The following is a 23893-nucleotide window of genomic DNA, read 5'->3' on the forward strand; positions in this document are numbered from 1 at the left end:
ATGTAAATGTAGTGTGGCTAGGGCCTCCCGTCGGGTTGACCGTTCGGCGAGTGCCGGTCCTTCGAGTTGATGCCACTTGGGTGGCCTGCACATCGATGGGGATGAAATGATGATGATGATTATTATTATTATTATTATTATTATTAGGACAACACAACACCCAGTCCCTGAGCGGAGAAAATCTCCAACCCAGCCGGGAATCGAACCCGGGCCCTTAGGATTGACATTCTGTTTTCCTGACCACTCAGCTACCGGAGGAGGACAGGAGTGCTATGGAGTCCAGCGGAAGAAGGATGGTTCAAATGTGACTGGATAAGGAACTGAATTTAATGGAATCTTGTAAGTATTAGAACCTGGTTCTTAGTGTATATATTTCGGTAGGAAGTACTACAATAGGAACGTCCCGTGTAAAGAATGTAACAATAACTACTGAGTATGCACTAGTGCACAAGTAAATCATCACCATCAGGAAGGGGAAATTGCAGGTGACAATGCTGGTACTGAGAGTAGTAACAAAACAAGAAAAACAAAAACGGTAGCGGTTAAAGAGGAATGGAAACGAAATCAAAGAAAAATCAATCAACAGCACGGTAGGGGATATATTTCTACCCAGAATTTCGAAGTTCTTGCAAGAAATGTGAAGCCAAAATATTGCTCTAAATGTCCGTGACAGTGCAGAGTAAGTTTACTGAGCAAGACAGAATATACGTAGAGCCTACTGGGATCTTGGGTCAGTTGAGCTACAAAGGCAGTACCTAAATAAGTTCATGGAAGAAGAAGAGAAATGAAGCGTGAGGATAAAATCGGATAACTCACGAAGGAAGAGGACCAAGAAATTCTATCTAATAAAGGGATCTGATAAGATTCAAGTGTGTATGTATTTTTGTCTCAAGATATTTGACATTTCTGAAACCTTTGTAATAAATACTGTTTAAAAAAGGCTAGAAGGTGAGCAAGTTTTTTCACATAATCTTTGTAGAATATTACAGGCATCTCATCTGGTCCTGATCCTGGCTGGGTCGGAGATTTTCTCTGCTCAGGGATTGGGTGTTATGTTGTCCTAATCATCATCATTTCATCCCCATCGACATGCAAGTTGCCGAAGTGGTGTCAAATCGAAAGACTTGCACCCGGTGAACGGTCTGCCCGACGGGAGGTCCTAGTCACACAACATTTACATCTGGTCCTGATGTCTTCCCACTACAATGTGATTTTAGTTGCTTTTTAATTCCACAATTGGTTACCTCAATATCTGCCATTTCAGTGTTTGTGCAATTACTGAAAGAGGGACAGTTACAATCTTCCACAGTGAAGCAATTTCGGAAGACTGAATTCAGTATTTTGGCCTTTTCTATGTTATCTTGCATTTCAGTGTCTGTATGGACTACGGACAATGAGTGACTGAACAGATGATTTTGAACCACTTGCTGATTTTAAGTAAGAGGAGAACTTCTCAGGGGTGTTAGTCAATTAGCAGATCAGCCGAAAGGGCAAGGTGTTGGGAGTAAACAAGAGTATTCCAGGAATCAAGTATGAAAGTCATCCAGAATTCTAGTGAGAAAAAGGGAAATCAACTGTAAAATGCTAACAGTAAAATGTAAAACCTGGGAAGGGGTGGTCATTAAGTCAGATGAAGAAAAAAAGATGAACACAAGTCGTAACTATGAAAGACACAAAAATGGGCAGCACAAGAAAGAGTGAAGAAAGGCAGTCTCTCATCTTTCAAAAATAGGCTAGCTTAAAATTACTAGCTGCCCTACAGTTGTTAGACTCAAATCACACAAACATAAACTGAGCATATCTTTTTCTTATTTGGAACATCATCTGGCGTAACTCCCCAATAGTGTCACTAGCTTATCTCTATCTAAAATATGTGACAAACTCTCATTCCACATCTTGCTACTCATCACTGTCTCCTCCCATGTGGATGGCCTGCCTGCTACAGAACATTTCTGTGACAAGCACCTACAAGGCTGCTCCTTTTAACTTACTCCTCACATTAATTTGTTTCATATTCACCACAAATTATTTAAACCCATGAGTGCAAGACAAGTATATCAGTTGCATAGCTTTGGAAACCAGCAGTTTCTTTAATGTACACTTTTCCACTGCTTACTTAAAAAGGGCTTCATTGGGGTTTAGTAACTGTCAGTCTGTTGTCAAGTCTAAACACATAAATGATATATTTTACAATTAAACCTATCACAAAGATCAACTACTGCCCTTCTGCATGACTATTTCAGTAACACAGATAAAATTCACTGTCTCTTTCCTGAGTATCAGCCTCTTTCCTTGAAATTTATAATTACATCCATCTCCTTGATACTACCTTCATATTTCAGTACATTTTGGACTGACCAGCAGGCAACAACACAGTGCAGCTGGGCACACCAAGTGGCCACTATCAATTGTCAAATGTCCTGTATGGATAGGTTACGGCCACGATGCTTTTGGCACCCCTCCTAACTTGGCACCCCAAGCAGGAGAGTGTATCTTCAGCCAGTCCTGGAAACACAATATGCAGTCACACCACATACTGCAAGACAGTAGTGTTAAACATAGTGTGTGTTTCACCTTGTGGTCAACAACAGAACTGCAGAACTTTGCTGGTGGGAACTTGGCCTATGGCATGTACCTAGTTCCCACCATTTACCTGGGCCTATAAGGTGCTAATTACCCTTCTCATTTTCATAATGAAATTTTCACTCTGCAGCGGAGTGTGCACTGATATGAAACTTCCTGGCAGATTAAAACTGTCTGCCAGGCCAAAACTCGAACTGTGGGCCTTTGCCTTTCGCAGGTAAATGCTCTACCGACTGAGCTACCCAAGCATGACTCATCGTCTCACCTACGGTAGAGCACATGCCCCGCAAAAGGCAAAGGTCCAGAGTTTGAGTCTCAGTCCAGCACACAGTTTTAATCTGCCAGGAATTTTCATATCAGCACACACTCCACTGCAGAGTGAAAATTTCATTCTGGGAACATCCCCCATGCTGTGGCTAAGCCATGTCTCTGCAATATCCTTCCTTCCTGGAGTGCTAGTTCTGTAAATTTCGCAGAAGAGCTTCTGTGAAGTTTGGAAGGTAGGAGACGAGGTACTGGTGGAATTGAAGCTGTGAGGACAGGTCATGTGTCGTGCTTCCGTAGCTCAGTTGGTAGAGCACTTGCCCCCGAAAGGCAGAGGTCCCAAGTTTCAGTCTCAGTCTGGCATACAGTCTTAATCTGCCAGGGAGTTTCACACTTCTCATTTATTTTATTTTCGTTTAGTCATTAACCTGACGTCCTGCTCATTTCTTCCTTCATTCTAAAATTTTTCTGTTCTTTTCATACTCCATAAAATTACAAGACAGAGTGGCTAATCTATATTTACATTCAGGAGTGCAGGTACATATATTTAGAAGTGACAAAAACATTCCTAGCTTTCAGAACTGCTAGTCCTCCCTCAGAGAGAAAAGAGTGAAAGGCTTGGGAAAGAGGGACAAGCCACCCTTACCACGGACTGAGAGGGGCCCACCCTTTGTGAGGCTGAGGAGAGAGAAATATCTGTGTCTCATTTTTTAATATGTTGTTTCCTCATCTTTCATGTTACTGCTCTCTTCCAACTTAAGAAGCTTTTTATTTACACCTGTTTTTTATCATTTCACTGTTGATTTTCCCTCCTCCCCTGTTCTGTTGCATATTTTATAACCCTAAATTTTGGGCGACTTAAATTCTTAAAGTGTCATATGTCTTGAATTATCTTTTTTTCGCCATAGTAAGTAATCTCCAGCTCTGGCGAAAAATAAATTGAATTTGTATCTGATAGTTGTTTTATATTTGAAATACCAATTTTTGGGGAGTCCAAGATCCTGTGAAATAATCTGTAATACTATAACAGTTTTAGTCAACTGAGAAAAACAATTCCAATTTCATGATAGCCACAGTGTTTTCTTTCCTATTACAATGGAATTTTTGTTCATATCATTTATAAAATTTTGAAACAAAATTTTCATTCAACAATCTAATCAGAATTAATGATTAATGGAAAATCTCATATAAAGATGTGAAACAAATACTAACAAAGAGATAGAGGGGCTGGCCAGTACTTACCTCAGCTCAGTACAGCCGATAGATACACAAAACAGAACAGAAAATTTACGTTCCTAGCTTTCGGAACTTTGTTCCTTCGTCAGGGAAGAGAGAGGGGAAAAAGGGAAGAAGGGAAAGTGGATTCAGTTACTCACAACCCAGGTTATGAAGCAACAGGGAAAGGTAAACGGGGAGGGTAGTAAGGATGGAGGCATGGTCGTCAGAGGGAAGCCAAAGATATTCTACTGTAAGTACTGTGCCAGCTTCAAACCAAAGAGGATGCATAAAGAAGTAAAGAGGTATATAGTATAAAGATAAACACAACTATGTAGGATGAAAAGATGCGTGAATGGCTAAAGAGGAAAGGGAAAGAGGAGAAGACTGAAGAGTAAATGGGAGTGAGGTTGGTTAACTTAGGTTCAGTCCAGGGGGATGGCGGGATGGGAACTTGCACTCCAACACATACTTTCATCCCGCCATCCCCCTGGACTATCTCACAATGCAACTCTACTGTGAACACTTCTACAGGCACTTGCACCAAGTTCCTGAAATTAGCTTGGCTATGAGACTTGCAGGAGTAAACTTGCACAAGTTTTTGTTCAAATGTGCTTGCATACGTTAGTTGGTAATGGACACATGACATTACGAAGTCAGAGATTAGATGAAAAAAAGTTAGTTCACGTTCATCAGGAAAAGGAAGCAAACCCTTTTATAATGAGCTCTACCATAATTCTACTTTTGTCTCCTCTGTGTTTATTGAAAGAGATTTTTATGTACCCAGAATACTGTCCACAGAGTGCTAATGTAAAAGTTCTATAACATTATCTCAATCTTGAAATAGATGAGTTGGTCAATTGTTAAGAACTTTGATATGGTACTAAAGGCGAAAAAATAAATATAAATTAAATAGCAAAATAAATTGCTGATGAGGAGAGGATGTTATAGCATATAGAAGACTAACAGGTGTATAGTTGTGGAGGAATGAATAAAATCTGCCAGTGATGAATATTAAGGTCTGTGAGATCCTTTATTCCATATCAAAGGTTTATTCATACTACAGGTTGAGGAATACATCAAGTGTTGGATGCAGGAGGGGGGGGGGGGGGGGGGGGTGTCTATGGATTAAGACAGAAGATTTATCTCAGGGAGAAAGAGCTGCAAATGCACATATTTTAGTCTTATAGTTGCTGTTCTCCCTGTTTTCAATCAATTCATATGAATAAGGATGTTGTGGTTTGGAAAAGCACCATACAAAAACCTACAGTACCTCTTAACCATGTAATAAAAATTTGTTGGTGGAGTGTCTTTAAAGTTGGATTACCTGTTTCGACAAAGGCCTCATGTGAAAAGTTCCACTCACAAGGGCAGATGCCACCATAGTGCATAGGGTATAGGGTATAGTTAGCAAAAATTGAAAGTGCATACACAGTCTAATTGGGGTAAAACCAATTATATAAAATATTACTAGAACTTGTTGAGCTGCTCCCCAATAACTGTTTCCACGGAAGTGTAGAGAGTTTAATTTCAGCTTACAGATCATATTGAGCTGCCTTATGCACAGTGACATCATATTATGGTCAAACACCAGTCCTAAAATGCGAAATTTGTGTATCATTTCCAACCATTAGTTATCCATTTATAATTCAGGGTATAGAAGGACTGAATTCCGCAGAGGGTGCACGACCCAGGATTTTGTACATGAAAAACTATACCCCTTATTTTGGGTTATTACTCCTGTCTTCTGCATGGTCATTTGAAGATTATGTTTTGCCGAGTCTAATGACAAAAAACTATGGCACAAACAAAAGTCTCAGACATATAAGGCTGATGCCACAATTTGGTGGTGGTGGTGGTGGTGGTGGTGGTGGTGGTAGTAGTAGTAGTAGTAGTAGTAGTAGTAGTAGTTGTTGTTGTTGTAGGTATTCTGCCTTACATCAGGTCTTGTCACGGGTTAAGCCTCTTCCACTTTTGTCTGTCCATAGCCAGTCTTTTCATTTCTGAATATTTGTCTCCTTGGATAACTATTCAGAAATGAAAAGACTGGCTATGGGCAGACAAAAGTGGAAGAGGCAATTTGATAAGTCTCACAAATTGGAAGACCATGGGAGGATCATAATCTCTGAGACCTGAATCACCAACATAAACATGTGAATGCGTCTGCAGTTGGCTCGAAGACCAAACAACACTAATCAAAGATTTATAGTGTGTTCCACACCAGAATGTGTGCGCATGCATCTATACCCCGGGTATGGTGCCGGCAGACTGAATGATATTTTGCTACAGGTATGGGGTTAGTGTAGGGTGCAGTGTGAAGAGGGGGAGTGGACTGGGGGGAGGCAGGGAGAGGGACTGGTGGCAGGTGGCTAGCAGCTTGGAGGGAGGTCGGTTTGATGGCTAACAATGAATGAGAGAGGGGTGGCAGGTATAGTTGTAGCAGCCTGTGGGAAGTGGCATATGCTGAAGGCGATGTGGGGACATGAATTGCGTGGGAGGAGGTGACAGGACGGAGGAAGGAGGAGTTGTTGGGAGGAGGGTATGAGGACTTTGGGTTACTTGTAATTGAGGTCAAGATGTCTATGGAAGTGCAGGATGAGTTGTAATGGTAACTTCGATCTGCGTGGTTCAGAAAAGCAGATGCCTAAAAGAATGATGCAGATGAGTCGGGTTGTGGTGCAGCCATTGAAATTGAGATACTGTGGTCAGCTGCATGTGGCACCATGCCACCAATTGGCCAACTCTGTTCTTGAGGACAGTTTGGTCGTGGTCATTCATACTGGTGAACAGGTGATTGGTAGTCATACCAACATAAAAGGCTGTACTGTGTTGACAGCAGAGTTGGTCACCTTTTCAGATTTCACCAGTCCCCATCCCTCATGAGTCTAGCACTGCAAAAACAGCTCTCCTTGGCACAGACATCCCTGGACCATCTCTATTTCCCCCTCAAGATACTGTTACTGTACAGTCCTCATTACATACATATCACATCCAAGTTAGAGACCTTTGCATTCCAACACCTGGAGAAGCATTCCAGACACCACCTACATAAACTGTCCAACCTGTTGACATCCTACTCCCGCCTTGGGACATCACTATCCATCAACATCCATCCTACTGCTCCATTCAGCAGTACTAAACAGTCCTCCAAAGTAATACGTTCAGTCAACGATTTAACAATTGCAAATTTCAGGGAAAGCCTACAGCAGTTAGACTGGGATGAGGTGTACCGTGAACCTGATGCCATTTTAAAATATAATTTATTTCATGACACTTTTGTAAATGCATTTGAAAACTGCTTCCCCAAGAAAATAGTTAAATATACTCGTAAGAAACCATGTAACAAACCATGGCTTACTAAGGGTATAAAAATATCTTGTAACCGGAAAAGGGAAATGTATCTGACAGCAAGAAAGAGTAGTGACCCAGAAACTATCAAACATTATAAAAACTACTGTGCTATAATAAGAAAAGTTATTAAAAAATCCAGAAGTATGTGTATCATGTCTGAAATCAGCAACTCTGATAATAAAATTAAAACAATTTGGAATATTATTAAAAGAGAAACAGGTCAACCAAGAGAACAGGAAGACAGTATTACCATCAAATTGAATGAAAACTTTACGAACAAAAAGTCAGAAGCTGAAAATATTTTTAACAATCATTTTCTAAATGTTGTGGATATAGTAGGATCCAGGTGTTCATTAGAAGATGCTAGGCTGTTAATGGAAGAGGCCATACCTATGCAATTTAATACAATTGAAATCTCACCCACTTCTCCCTCTGAAATTAGGAAAATAATAAACTTGCTTAAAAGCAAAAACTCACATGGAATTGATGGCATTTCCAGCAAAATACTAAAAGCTTGTTCTCAACAGATAAGTAAGATTCTCAGCCACCTGTGTAATAGCTCTCTGGAACAGGGCATTTTCTCTGATAGACTGAAATATGCTATTGTTATACCTTTGCACAAAAAAGGGGATAGATCTGATGTCAACAATTACCGTACAATTTCCCTTCTAACAGCTTTATCCAAAATTTTTGAGAAAGTAATGTATTCAAGAGTAGCTTCACATATCTGTAAAAATGAAGTACTAACAAAATGTCAGTTTGGTTTCCAGAAAGGTTTTTCAACAGAAAATGCTTTCACCAATCAAATTTTGAATGATCTGAATAACTGAACACCACCCATTGGGATTTTTTGTGATCTCTCAAAGGCTTTTGATTGTGTAAATCATGAAATTCTGCTAGACAAGATCAAGTATTGTGGCATGAGTGGGACAGTGCACAAATGGTTTAATTCGTACCTAACTGGAAGAGTGCAGAAAGTTGAAATAAGTAGTTCTCGTAACATGCAAAGATCAGCACATTCCTCAAACTGGGGAACTATCAAGAATGGGGTTCCACAAGGGTCGGTCTTGGGTCCTTTGTTGTTCTTGATATATATTAATGACTTACCATTCTATATTCATGAAGAGGTTAGTTCTCTTTGCTGATAATACAAGTATAGTAATCACACCTGACAAACAAGAATTAACTGATGAAATTGTCAATAATGTCTTTCAGAAAATTACTAAGTGGTTCCTTGTAAACGGACTCTCACTGAATTTTGATAAGACACAGTACATACAGTTCCGTACAGTAAATGGTATGACGCCATTAATAAATATATACCTTAATCAGAAGCATATAGCTAAGGTAGAATATTCAAAATTTGTAGGTGTGTCCATTGATGAGAGATTAAATTGGAAGAAACACTGATGATCTGCTGAAATGTTTGAGTTCAGCTACTTATGCAATTAAGGGTCATTGCAAATTTTGGTGATAAACATCTTAGTAAATTAGCTTACTACGCCTATTTTCACTCATTGCTTGCATATGGCATCATATTTTGGGGTAATTCATCACTGAGGAATAAAGTATTTATTGCACAAAAGCGTGTAATCAGAATAATAGCTGGAGTCCACCCAAGATCATCCTGCAGACATTTATTTAACGATCCAGGGATATTCACAGTAGCTTCTCAGTATATATACTCTCTTATGAAATTTGTTATTAACAACCAAACCCAATTCAAAAGTAATAGCAGTGGGCATAACTACAATACTAGGAGAAAGGATGATCTTCACTATTCAAGATTAAATCTAACTTTGGCACAGAAAGGGGTGAATTATACTGCCACTGAAGTCTTTGGTCACTTACCAAATAGTATCAAAAGTCTGACAGATAACCAACACGTATTTAAGAAGAAATTAAAAGAATTTCTGAATGACAACTCCTTCTTCTCCATAGAGGAATTTTTAGATATAAATTAAGAAAAAAAGAAAAAAACAAACAAAAAAATTATAACAAAAATTTTAAAAAACAAAAAAGTTGTTATATTAACTTAATTATGTTGTTAAATTAACTTAATTATATATTGGAAAATTTGACTCATTCCAAATCATTACGAAATATCGTATTCATGATCCATGGAACTAATATTAATCTAATCTAATCTCACAGTGAACCCCATTGTCAACCTCTCATAGCACTAAGACTCTGCCCAGCTGACCTCTTCAATTTATACATCCTCCAGAACTCCCTTTCAACACCCCACAACATCCAGAACATTAGCAAACCCAAAACACTGTTATTAACCTCTCCACCAAAAACCTCAATCCCACAGATGTTTCAGTCCTATCCGAAAGCCTAACCTTCAGCTCTACTCCCAAATTTAACCACGTTGGACTTGTCAGAGACCTACTCTCCTCCTCCTAATCCCTTTCTCCTGATCCCCACGATGAAAATACTTCCTTGTCATCAATCCCTCCAACCAAAACCAACCTAATCCCAACACTGAACGCTCCCTGTCTCTCACAGTTGACACCACCATCCAACTGTGACCTTCCACCACCACCCCTCCCACTTAACCACTACCTGCTCAGCTTCCAGGTATTCCTTACCTACAACTCGGCCTCACCATCCTTCCCCAGGGCCATTCCTTTTGGCAGAAGGAAGGACAGCCATACACAATTTGAAAACAGATCCCTGGGGACATAGGCTCCACCACTGTTGTGATGGGTCACAGTGACTACTTGACGAAGGCCTCCGCCAACTGTCTGACTCTTCCACCAGAGTGATTCAATTCCTGAAGTCCAACATAAGCTCTAATTCCTACAGAACCACATAAGCCCTTCCAAAAGCCTCTCACCCAAGTCCACCTAGCTCCTTACCCCAACAGGACCCCACGCACTCGCCTTCTACATGCTCCCCAAACTACACAAACCCAATAATCCTGGACACCCTATTGCAGCTGGCAATTGTGCTCCCACTAAAAGAATTTTCACCCTTGTAGTCAAACACTTCCAACCAATTGCCCAAAACCTAGCCTCCCACATCAAAGACCTCCAATATCAGCACACCTTTACTTCCCAGATCCATACTCATCATCACTGTTAATACCACCTCCCAATACACCAACATCCCTCCTCACACAGCCTTGCACTATCCAACGCTATCTCTCCCAACTTCCTCCAGATTCCAAACTCATCACCTTATTCTTTATACATTTTAGCAACTATATCCTGACCCACAACTACTTTTCCTTTGAAGGGAAGGTTCACAAACAAATTCACAGCACAGTCATCAGCACTCACACGACACCCTCATATACCAGAGGAGGACCATTTAGAGGAAACCTTCCCAGCCTTCCATAACTCCCAGCCCATAGTATGGTTCAGGTTCACTAATTGTATCTTTATGGTGTGGACACAAGACCCAGACATCCTATCCACATTTCTTCACAACCTCAACACCTTTTCTCCCATCTGCTCCTACTGGTCCTTCTCTACCCAATGTGACACCTTCCTGTACACTGACCTCCATCTCCGTTATGGCTCCATCCTGACCTCTGACCACATTAAACCCACTAACCACCAACAGCACCTGCATTCCCACAACTGCCATATCTTCCACACCAAAATATCCCTCCCAAACAGCCTCACCACCCATGTATGACATATCTGCAGTGATGAGAACTCCTCTGTCCAGTATGCTGATGGCCACACAAAGACCTTCACAGACAGACAATACCCCCCCCCCCCTCCCCAAACAACATCTTAGTCCATTCCTACACCATTCCCACTTCCCACTCCCAATCCCTTGCACAGGGATCATAGCCTTGGGGAGAGACCAAGGTGCAAGACCTGCCCAATCCACCCACCCAGCACCTCCTATTCAAGTCCTATCACAAGCTTATCCTACCCCATCAGAGGCTGAGCCATATGTAAAAGCAACAATGACATATACGCTACTGACTTGTTGTCAAGAACATAGCTGACCACAAGGTTGCACAACATGTTCAATTTCACTGGCTGCTTCACAACCCAAACTGTACGGTTGGTTGGTTTGGGGGATTCAAGAGACCAGACTGCGACGGTCATCGGTCCCTTTTTCCAAATACTAAAAATACCCACAGAGAATAAAAAAAAACGTTCAACAGAATAGTAGACAGACGACACAGAACAAGAGAAACGTAGACAAGGACCAGACAAAACAAAATCAAATCACACAGAGTGTGACAGTGGTTGGCCAACCATAGGAACAAAAAAAAGGAGAAGCCTACCACCGAGAGACACATTAAAAACTCAGTTTAAAATCGTAGGCAAAAGGCCCGAATCAACACAAAAAAACATAACAAACACTCCAATTAAATGATAAAAAACCCCTGCCCGAATAAAACGTAAAACTAAGCATGCCATGGCAGAGTCATCAATTAAAAGGGCAGGGAGCGTATCAGACAGCGCAAATGTCTGCCTGACCACAGCTAAAAGGGGACAGGCCAACAAAATGTGGGCCACTGTCAAAGCCGCCCCGCAACAACATAGAGAAGCGTCCTCCCAACGCAGTAAATAACTGCGTGTCAGCCGGGTGTGGCCAATGCGGAGCCGACAAAGAACAACTGAATCTCTGTGAGTGGCCCGCATGGATGACCGCCACACATCCGCCTTGATAGGACGGAGTTTGTTTGGTGTGGGCAGACCGCGCCATTCAGTGGAGAGAACTTCGTGGTGTAAGACTGCCCGCAAATCAGTCTCCGGGAGGTCAATCTCCAGAGATGATTTACTGGTGGCCTCTTTTGCCAGGTGGTCTACATTTTCATTGCCGGGCATCCCAACGTGTCCGGGGATCCACACACAGCCCACAGATCGGCCGCAACGGGCAAGAGTATGCAGGGACACGTGGGTAGCCATCACCAGATGAGAACGAGGGAAAAACTGGTTGAGAGCTCGTAAACCGCTCAGGGAATCGCTACAGGTAACGAAGGACTCACCTGAGCAGGAGCGATATACTCGAGGGCTCGAAAGATGGTGACCAGCTCAGCAGTGGAAACGCTGCAGCCAGCCAGCAATGAACGTTGTTCGGAATGGTCCCCTAGAGTTAGCACATAACCGACCTGACCAGCAACCATCGAACCGTCAGTGTATACAACGCCAGAGCCCTGATACGTGGCTAGTACGGAATAAAAGCGGCGGCGGAAGGCCTGCAGAGGGACTGAGTCCTTCGGGCCCTGTGCCAAGTCGAGCCGAAGGCAAGGGCGAGGAACACACCATGGGGGTGTACGCAAAGGGGCCTGGAAAGGAGGTGGAACAGGGAAAACCCCAAGCCCGGAGAGAAGCTCCTTGACACGGACGGCGATCGGACAACCCGACCGCGGCCGACGTTCTGGGAGGTGGACCACTGACTGCAGGAACAGGAGACGATAATTTGGATGCCCGGGCAAGCTAAAAACATGGGCAGCATAAGCAGCCAGTAATTGTTGGCATCGTAACCACAGTGGAGGGACACCTGCCTCCACAAGTATGCTGTCCACAGAGCTGGTCCGGAAAGCACCAGTGGCAAGGCGTATCCCGCTGTGGAGGATTGGGTCCAGCACCCGCAACGCAGATGGGGATGCTGAGCCATAAGCCAGGCTCCCATAATCCAGGCGGGACTGGATTAACGCCTGGTAGAGCCATAACAGGGTAGATCGGTCAGCGCCCCAGCTGGTGTGGCTCAAGCATCGCAGAGCATTAAGATGCCGCCAACACTTCTGTTTAAGCTGCCGAATATGAGGCAGCCAAGTCAACTGGGCATCAAAAACGACACCCAAAAACCTATGTGACTCTACCACAGCAAGAAGTTCGCCGTCAAGATAAAGCCGCGGCTCCGGGTCAACAGTGCGTCACCGGCAGAAATGCATAACGCAGGTCTTGGCTGCCAAAAACTGGAACCCATGAACTACAGCCCAAGACTGCGCCTTACAGATAGCGCCCTGTAGCTGACGTTCAGCAGCTGCAATGCCATGAGAGCTATAGTAAAGGCAGAAGTTGTCAGCACACAGGGAAGCGGAGACAGAATTTCCCACCGCTGCAGCAAGCCCATTTATTGCAATTAAAAACAGGCAGACACTGAGGACAGATCCCTGTGGTACCCTGATCTCCTGGACTCGGAAGGAACTATGGGAGGCCGCGACTTGCACACGGAAGGTACGATACGACAGAAAGAAAATTTCGGAGAAAGATCGGCAGAGGTCCCCAAAGACACCATCCATGAAGCGTAGAAAGGATGTGATGACGCCATGTCGTATCGTATGCCTTCCGCATGTCGAAAAAGACAGTGATCAGGTGCTGATGGCGGGCAAAGGCAGTACGGATGGCCGACTCCAGGCTCACCAGATTGTCGGCGGCGGAGCGGCCTTTATGGAACCCACCCTGAGACGGAGCCAGAAGGCCCCGAGACTCCAGTACCCAATTCAAGCGCTGGCTCACCATCCGTTTAAGCAACTTGCAAAGAACGTTGGTGAGGCTAATGGGACGGTAGCTGTCCACCTCCAAAGGGTTCTTGCCAGGTTTCAGAATGGGGATAACAATACTTTCCCGCCATTGCGACCCAGAGACGGTTGTAAAGGTCAAGGAGCCGTCGCTGGCAGTCCACTGAAAGGCATTTCAGCATCTTACAGTGGATGCGATCTGGCCCAGGAGCAGTATCAGGACAAGCGGCGAGGGCACTGCGAAATTCCAACTCACTGAATGGAACATTGTACGATTCTGGATGGTGGGTGCGAAACGAAAGGCTCTGACGTTCCATCCGCTCTTTAATGGAGCGGAAGGCCAGGGGGTACCGTATTTACTCGAATCTAAGCCGCACTTTTTTTCCGGTTTTTGCAATCCAAAAAACCGCCTGCGGCTTAGAATCGAGTGCAAAGCAAGCGGAAGTTCTGAAAAATGTTGGTAGGTGCCGCCACAGCTAACTTCTGCCGTCGAATATATGTAGCGCTACACAGGCATGCTTTGTAGGCACAAAGATAAATACTGGCGCCAAAACCCCTGCAACAGTAAATAAATTTAAAAAAAAAAAGGTGGAAAACGAGCTTTTTTCTCCGCCCCGAGTTTCGACCACTGCATTTTCATACATTATTCAACGAAGTAAATACAAATTCCGTATTGTTCATCTTCGAATGTAGCAGAATTTCAATGTAATACGAAAATCCGACTGGCGAGACTGTTTGGGATGTTTGTCAATATGGCCAACTCTACGTTCTGAATTTTTTCCTACCTGTGAGAAGAGATGGTTGCTAATAGGAACCTGATGAAATGTGAATCACAATCAGTATTCTCTTCACTATAAGAATAATACGAATATAAACATTTTGCCATGTATTCTTTCGTGTTTGCTGCTATCTCATTTAAATCCTGTCTGCCTAATAAACTACGAAACTAGAGTGAGACAACAGCAAACGCGGAAGAATATACGTATCATTTCATGTTTATATTCGTATTATTCTTATGCCTAATAGTGACACAGTCAGAAATGAAGTAAGGCAACTGACTAGATTTTTAAATCTAAGGTGACTCTAATTTCTGTGCAGAATTTGACGTACTAAAGAAGCGGCCGCAAAGATTTTCAAACGGAGAAAAATTTTCGACTAACTCTCGTTCAGAACTATGTTTTATCATACCCAGTCTATTATTTGGTTCTTGTTGATCATTATCAAAGAAAGCAGCAGTGTAAGTAACAACAAATAGCAGTCTCTTGCCGTTGTTTTGGTTATGAGACAATTCCTCTCTTTTTCATTATTGTAAGCGGCGGTAGCGCGCACAAAAGCGCGCCATGCCGCGAGCGGCGACAGGCCGTAAACACGAACTATCAGAATGCGACAAACAATGCATGACGCAGTACAGTAATGCATTTTCAGCTTAGAGTGACGTAAACACCTATAACAAAGAAAACGGCACTTATCAGATCAAAGCAAAATAAGCAATCGATTCAAACCAGACGAAGCGCGTGAAAAAGGAAGGGTACCCGTATAAATACGGATGGAGCACCTGACGCATAGCAGTGGCTACCTGGTAAAGCTTAACTGCTAATCTTCCGACTCGAACCAAACTACTGTAGCTGCATCGTCATTCATTCAACCTAAATTGTGTCTCATATTACAATGGACCAACTTTGTTTCGATTTGGGGTGCGGCCTAAAACTTTTTTCTCCCCTTGAATTTCGAGTCTCATTTTTCAGGTGCGGCTTAGATTCGAGTGCGGCTTAGATTCGAGTAAATACGGTAATTCGCAGAAGCGGAACTCAGAGCAAAATGCTCTGCCAAGCGGTTTGCAATGACATCGGAGTCAGTACAAACTGCTCCATTCAGTGAGAGCGCTGGGACACTGACAGGGGTTCGATAGCCATAGAGGCATCGAATCTTGGCCCAGACCTGCGATGGAGAGACATGGAGGCCAATGGTGGAAACATACCGCTCCCAGCACTCCTGCTTGCGTATGCGGATAAGGCGGCGGGCCCGCGCACGCAGCTGTTTAAAGGCGATGAGGTGTTCAAGGCAGGGATGTCGCTTGTGACGCCGGAGCGCCCGCCGGCGATCTTTAATCGCCTCAGCGATCTCAGGCACCCACCAAGGCACAGTCCTCCGCCGAGGGGACCCAGAAGAAAGGGGAATTGAAGATTCTGCAGCAGTAACGATGCTGGTGGTGACTGAGTGAACCACCGCATCAATGTCGTCATTAGAGAGAGGCTCAATAGCAGCAATGGAGGAAAACAAGTCCCAGTCAGCCTTATTCGTAGCCCATCTGCTGGGGTGCCCCGTAGAGTGACGCTGTGGTAGTGACAGAAAGACCGGAAAGTGGTCACTACCACACAGGTCGTCATGCACACTCCATTGGACAGATGGTAAGAGGCTAGGGCTGCAGATCGAAAGGTCAATGGCGGAGTATGTGCCATGCGCCACACTGAAGTGTGTGAAGGCACCATCATTTAAAATCGAAAGATCAAGCTGCGCCAATAAATGCTCAAAGGTGGCGCCTCGACCTGTTGCCACTGACCCACCCCACAGAGGGTTATGGGCATTGAAGTCGCCCAGTAACAAGAAAGGTGGCAGCAATTGGGCTATCAGTGCAGCCAGGACATGCTGCGCGACATCACCATCCGGTGGAAGGTAAAGACTGCATACGGTAACAGCCTGTGGCGTCCACACCCGAACAGCGACAGCCTCTAAAGCTGTTTGTAGAGGGGCAGACTTGCTGTGAAGAGGTGAAGAGAGTGAAGGACATAAATGCAGACGCCACGAGACACCCTTTCATAAGCTGCCCGGTTCTTATAATAACCCCGATAGGCACGGAGGGCGGGGGTTCGCATTGCAGGAAACCAAGTTTCCTGAAGAGCAATGCAGAAGAAAGGTTGAAGGCTGATAAGTTGTCGGAGCTCAGCTAGATGGTGGAAGAAACCGCTGCAGTTCCACTGGAGGATGATATTGTCCATGGCTGAGAAAGGTGTGAAGGGACTGGGAAGGCAGATTACGCCACTGGGTCACCCGCTGCCTCCAATTGAGCACCTGTGCTAACTAGTACTATCCATGGCGTCTGAGGGACCGGCGAGATCGGGGTCCTCAGCAGACGCCAGAATCTCCACCTCGTCCTCAGACGCAGAGCTTGTAGGAAGCGGTGGGACGGGTGCCACCGCAATGTCGTTATTCTTGGGGACTTTCTTCTTTTTCTGCTTCTCTCACTGTGCCTTCGGTGGTTCAGGCTTGGAGGGCTTCATAGGGTCAGTCTCAGGGATGGACGACGACCGTGAGGCCCTACGACCAGGGACTGGTGGTTGTTTCAGCCGCTTCTCCACTGGTCGGAACTTGCAAAGGGAGGTCCCCAAGGGACCCCTTCCTTGCGAGAGAAGCTGAAGAAGTCTTATTCTTCTCCAGCTGGGAAGGGGGAACCGATGTCCCCGATGGTTGGGGGGGGGGGGGGGGGGTGTTGCTCCTTAAGTAGATGGAGCAGGAGCAACAGGGTGTGAAGTGCCCCCCACAATCAAGGGGGCTGGTGGATTTTGACCAATCATAGATCCAACCAGACGGGACGACAAAGGAGATGGGAGAACCGTCGTTGCAGCAGCGGCATAGGTCGACACCATTGCCATAGGATGGAGCCGCTCATATTTCCGCCTAGCCTCGGAGTAGGTCAGGCAGTCCACAGTCTTATATTCCATTATCTTCCTTTCTTTCTGGAATATCCTACAGTCCAGTGAGCAGGGGGAATGGTGCTCTCTGCAGTTAACACAGATAGGAGGCGGGGCACATGGAGTATTGGGATGCGAAGCACGTCCACAATCTCGACATGTGATGCCGGAAGTACAGTGGGACGACATGTGTCCGAGCTTCCAGCATTTAAAACACCGCATCAGAGGAGGGATATATGGCTTCACATCACAACGGTAAACCATCACCTTAACCTTTTCGGGTAAGACATCACCCTTGAAGGCCAAGACGAAGGCACCGGTGGATACAAGATTATCCCTTGGACCCCGATGGACGTGCCCGACGAAGTGAACACCTTGTCGTTCTAGGTTGATGCGTAGTTCATCATCGGACTGCAGAAGAAGATCCCTGTGGAAGATAATACCCTGGACCATGTTGAGACTCTTATGGGGCGTGATGCTAACTGAAACATCCCCCAACTTGTCACAAGCGAGCAACCTCCGTGACTGGGCAGAGGATGCTGTTTTGATGAGTACTAACCCAGAGCGCATTTTAGACAAGCCCTCCACCTCCCCGAACTTGTCCTCTAAATGCTCCACAAAACACTGAGGCTTGGTTGGCATAAAAAATTCACCATCAACCCGCGTACAGACAAGGTACCGAAGTGAATAATCTCCACTGCTGTCTTTAGCCATGCGTTCCTCCCATGGAGTGGCCAGGGATGGAAATGATCTTGGATTGTATTGCTTGCCGTTGAGGTTAGACCTCGATCGCTTAGAGACTGCTGGTGGAGGCCCACCAGCAAGAGATGATGTACCACGCTTCATTGCGGGTCATCCGCCCTGATGCCACCCACTCCGACCAGGGGCTCTCCCCATGGGTGCCACCCAGCCGCAGCAAAGACCACCTGGCAGGATGGCCTTTGCCAGGAGTCCCGATGCCCCAGAGGGATAGGCATCTACTCCTCGGCATACGTGGGGTGGTAGCAGCTCAGGCATCAGCAGTGCGATCCCTGTGTAGTCAGGGGGCTACCACCAAGAGGGTACATGAAAACCCCACCACAACGGACTGGCTACCATGCTGGTTGTCAGGTGTCGAATATCCATTAATAAAGGGAGCAAAGATGGAAGTGCAGAATGGAGGGAATGTAGGCTACCCGGAACACACTGCAGCTGATGTGGCCGGAAGCTAAGTGTAAGTCCAACTCCATGACAGTAGTGAATATGCCAGATCTTAGGGCAAGATGGATATAGAATGCACCACGTAAGACATCCTTCCCCAAATGGTACGCACTAACGGAAAATTGTGAAATGGAGTGGTCAAACCCCGCAGGGGACCATCACATTAAGGCCGAAACGTTTGAGACTCTTTTTAGTCACCTCTTATGAGAGGCAGGAATACCGCGGGCCTATTCTTACACCCGAACCCACAGGGGGGTCCAAACTGTACGATCTTGCATTCCACCACCAGCTTCTGTGAACTACACTGGTGGGAGTTATCCTAACAACACATCTTCCTCTCCTGTAATCATCTTGACCTCGATCTCAGGTAACCCACTGTCCCCGCACCATCCCCCTTCCTCCATCCCATCATCCCCTTCTAATTCATATCTCCAGATCACCTTCAGTATGTGCTGCTTCCCATCCTCTGCTACAACTATAACTGCCACCTCTCCCTCACACAGAACAGCAGGCAAACCAGCTTCCCTCTGAACCACAAGCCACCTACCCCCAAACCCTTTCCCTGCTTCCCACCTCCATCTACCACCCCACATGACACTAACCCCAAAACACTAGCCCCTCTGCTGCAAAATACATTGGCAACGTCAGTCTAGCCAGCACTATGTAGCACCACATGCAGGGGTGTGTGTGTGTGGGTGTGGGTGTGCTTGTCATAGAATAGCTCCGAAAGCTAGGAAGTTTTCCATCTTTTGTGTCTGCCTATTGAGTATTTACATTCTACAAGAACTTCCCTACAACATTTATACCACATAACATAATATCTCACCTCTATTAACTCATCTGGAACACGACGTTTTCTCAGTTCAACCACCAGACCATTTATATCATTGTTGGCATGTTTCTCATAGCGTAAAGCATATAACATCACTAGACGAGCTGCATCAAAATCTCTTACTCCACCACTGTCAATCAGTCTTCGTATTCTCTTAAAATAAACAGAACATAAAATAAATTTAATATAAACTATCTGAAAATGTAACAGCTAAATATTCAATCCTTTTCATACTTGCAGCTGCTGGGAATGTTCATTCTGGCAAGCCAACTCTTGCTCAAGTTCTGATACCTCCAATAGGTTATGACGGCTAACCAAAGATGACAGCTCACCCACTACTGTGACATGTTTAGTAACGGTTCCAGACATTTTCTGAAACAAATCAATATACAAACATTTAACACAAACAATGAAAAACTAAATGCTACTATGTTATCTTTCAGTCACATACAACAATATACTACCACTACAAAGAACAAGATTACAATGAATGAATATTGTGCAGTACTCATGATACATATTATCCAAAAGTAGAGTATGATTACATTTCTTAGCACAATGCGGGAAAGAGCATACATCCTGACCCTTATCCTCTTCTTTTTACTTTCCCTTTCTCCTTATATTTCACTGCTTTTCAAAGGAGAAGAAATCTTGGAATTTCATTTGAAATCACAAGACGTCACACTCCAAATCAACCATCACAATGCTAACCCATCATTTACTGATTTCTCTACACACTATGCATTTAGCTGCAATGTTGGTGTTTCTCTGTTGCTCTTTACTTCATCGGGGAGAGGGGTGGGGAGAACAGGAGACATCAAGTACAATCAACTGTCCCAAGTATAATTTGTTGTGAAATGGCAGAGCACAGATGCAGTCTGAAATGGATGAACTGACAATAGATACTGTTGTTTCCAAGATGTATTATCAGTTGTTGAAGCTTCATTATGAACATGAATGACTTTGAGTGCTGCTGATTCCACCTTTAATTTGAAACAATGGAAAATCCAGGACAGAAAGTAACAATATTATGACAAGGAAAGTTGCTACTCACCATATGGCGGAGATGCTGAGTCACAGATAGGCACAACAAAAAGTGTTTCACACTTAAAGCTTTCGGCCAATGGCCTTTTTCAACTACACACACACACACACACACACACACACACACACACGACTGCCGTCTCAGGTAACAGCAGTGCGGTTCCAGTTGCCCGAGACTGAAATCTCTGTGTGTGTGTGTGTGTGTGTGTGTGTGTGTGTGTGTGTGTGTGTGTCTATTGTTGACAAAGGCCTTCGGCCAAAAGCTTTAAGTGTGAAAATCTTTTTGTTGTGCCTATCTGCGACTTGGCATCTCCGCTATGTGGTGAGTAGCAACTTTCCTTCTCATAATATTGTTACATCTTTAATTTTACATATATTTGGTGACAGTTACAGTTAGGATAGCCTATACTTCACTTTTTAGTATCATCATTTAATATGAACACCAAAATACTCTGTACTAGATTGAACAGAAACACAGCATGAGAAGATACAACCATTGTAACAGAACTACAATTTACAGTACAGTACTAATTCACTCACTTTGCAAACTTGCCTTAAATTGGGGGTAGGCTTCCACAAAATTCTTCATGTCTGCAATACTTTCAACTTTTTTATGACTTTTTGCCTTTTTCTGGAAGTCTTCCATCAAAGCTTTTATTGTCTGCCCAATTTCTCCAAAATTCAGATACAGATTCTGAAAGAGAGATAAAAAAAATTATCAGCTGTATGGAAAAAATGTAAAAATTGAAATAAAATAAGCATATTTTCAAAAATTAGAGAACAAATAATAGCTTGTAACAAAAGAAATCTATAAAATTTGGAAATTTGTGGTAAGTTTCTATGGGACCAAACTGCTGAGGTATCAGTCCTTAGACTTACACACTACTTAAACTAACTTACACTAGGGACAACACACACACCCATGCCCGAGGGAGTACTTGCACCTCTGATAGGGGGGGGGGGGGGGGGGGGGGGGGGGAGCCACGTGTTTTGTGACAAGTTGCCTCAGACCTATCGGCTACCCCGCGCAGCAAAAACGAGTACCATTCAAAGCTACAACTTCTAAGCCCATATAAAATACAATTGCTTTGTGTTATAAAGGAAGTTCCTTTGCAATGAGGATACAATGCTGTCATGTGCAGAAGTTCATCCACAACTTTAAACTATATCAGTCTACCAGGATTGCCAATAGCCAAAAATATAGACACGTTCAACAATAATGGAAATTCCTGTATGAGCAACATGTAAAATAAGGGAAAGGCAATCACTCATTTATAACAGGTTGATGTGTGGAGCACAGAAACATGTGATAGAAAACAGCGTTCACACTAGCTCTCAAACACTATCTCTTTTTACAACAGATGACGTTCCGGCCCGAGCTGCCGGAGTTGGCGGTCATGTGTCGTAAGGTATGCTTGCTTGTGTGTATGGATGGTGTGTTTTTCTCTTTTGCCAATAAAGGCAATGGTTGCAAGCTTTGTGTAAATGTCTTAGTTGTGCCTGCCAGCAACTTAACATATCTTTTTTACGGCAAGTAGCAACCTGTCTTTTCCTAAATTGTGAAAGTTCACACATTCACACACCACAGCATACACTCTCATGGTCACAGCAAGACTCAGTATGGGTTTATGTGTGGTTGTGTGAGTGAATGTGTGTACTTCTGCTAAAGGAAGAGTTAGTGCACCAAAACTAGTGTGAATGCTGTTTCTGTTACGTGTTTCTGAGCTCCACACATCAATCTGCTTCAAGTGAGTTGTTGCCTTTCCCTTATTTTATGTATACACACTTGTTCACTGAAATACAATTTAGTGCATAATTTTTTAAAAACCTTTGTAGTTTTCAGTTTTCAACACACCGACGTGTCTCTCATCTATGCATTCTCTACATATTTGTCATCAGCATTCATTAAACAAATAGAAACCTAACAATAAAAGTACTAGGAACATTTTTTTAATTACGTTCTTTTCTAAATTGTACTATTTATAAGGCTGTGTTGATATTTAGTTGAAACATACAGCAAACTGATTTATGAATAACATATTATATACCAAGCTCATACAATCTACTGAGTGAGCCGTGGCGGCTCATTTCTCCTTCCGACCATCGATAACTTTTAGCTGGGATCTCACCATGGAGCGCAGGTTACTCCCTCATGTGGTTATTGCTGCCTTGCCTAGTCTTCAGAAGCGGCCCCTAGAGGCACATCTAGGGAGAGGCCTCTGAAAAGTGTGGTGCAGGAAGCTGATGGGTAGTTTTCGCACAGCATGGAGCCGGTGGCTGTAGAAGTACTTGGAGCAACGGACATGCAATGCTAATCAGCATGACATATTTTATGGGTCATTATTCACTCTTTTTTGCCAGAACTGGGCAGAAGGGAAAGATCTGGTTCGCTTACATTGTGCGCAACTAGTTGTTCACTTCTGTGCACCGATTTCCCATTCCGTAAGCTGTTTGATTAGATGTTCATGTTTATGTTCATTGAGTCATCGTGCAAACCTTATTATTTGGCTCTGTGATTCTAGAATTAGTGTATTGCTCTGTCTGCTCTGGGTGATTCTGAAGTAACTTGTCTTCACCTGCTGGCCAACATTTTTTCTCAAAAAAATTTGCTACAGTTAATGCTGTTGCAGTTATGTAATGTGTCCAGTTGTCATGCACAGATATATCAGGGCCCTACGCATTATGCAGTTTTTTTTTTAATGAAAAAAAATTTAATCTTATGCAAGAGAACCAGCCGTTCCTAAATTTTAATGTTTGCTTCCACAATGTTTCAGAAGGTGGTGGGTGCTCTGGTACCTATCCAGTCCTTTAAAGCATGTTGTGAGCTCCAGCTAATGGTAAGACTCTAGCAAGTTGTTTATTATATTCCTTCCTAGAAGCAATAACAGCTCCCTTTCTGCAGTACTCTGTAAGTGAAGCTTATTTCCTAGGGCATATCAACTTACTAAAAAGGTCCTATAAGTGGACTCGTGATTAAACCGTAACTTTACTTGTAGTATAATCCAGTCAGACACTTAAATTTCTTACTTGTTAACAGCACTTACTAAGTTGCTGGGAGAGAGTTCCATACTGATGATTTTTTTCCGCATCGACCTGGCTTATTTGTGGACATGTGCATGGCTCTCTAGCATTTCCTAGCACGGCTTGCTATAGTTTTGCAGTCTTGCATCCTGGATGTGTGTGCTGAAGCAGAGTATCTTGTGTTATCTGGCTTGCACTGAAATTTTGTTGTCGGTTAAGAGGCCTTTGATTAATTGGCTTCACACAAGAAAT

At 43.8% G+C, this 23893-nt stretch overlaps 1 protein-coding gene across 2 annotated transcripts in view; it reads right to left on the bottom strand.

The window, feature by feature from the left end:
* The window catches only part of LOC126412110 (vacuolar protein sorting-associated protein 45), a 146093-nt gene that overhangs the window by 35598 nt on the left and 86602 nt on the right, over positions 1–23893 (bottom strand). For both annotated transcript variants that reach the window (XR_007575231.1, XM_050081540.1), the window contains exons 7-9: positions 21174–21314; positions 19811–19948; positions 19571–19729 (exon numbers count right to left, since the gene is read on the bottom strand). Coding sequence is in view for 1 of the 2 variants with exons in the window: in XM_050081540.1 (XP_049937497.1) it covers positions 19571–19729; positions 19811–19948; positions 21174–21314 (438 nt within the window). In the remaining variant the exon portion in view is untranslated. The remainder of the gene's footprint in view (positions 1–19570; positions 19730–19810; positions 19949–21173; positions 21315–23893) is intronic.

Source organism: Schistocerca serialis, chromosome 7 (assembly GCF_023864345.2).
Source record: "Schistocerca serialis cubense isolate TAMUIC-IGC-003099 chromosome 7, iqSchSeri2.2, whole genome shotgun sequence".
Classification (NCBI taxonomy): Eukaryota; Metazoa; Arthropoda; class Insecta; order Orthoptera; family Acrididae; genus Schistocerca; species Schistocerca serialis.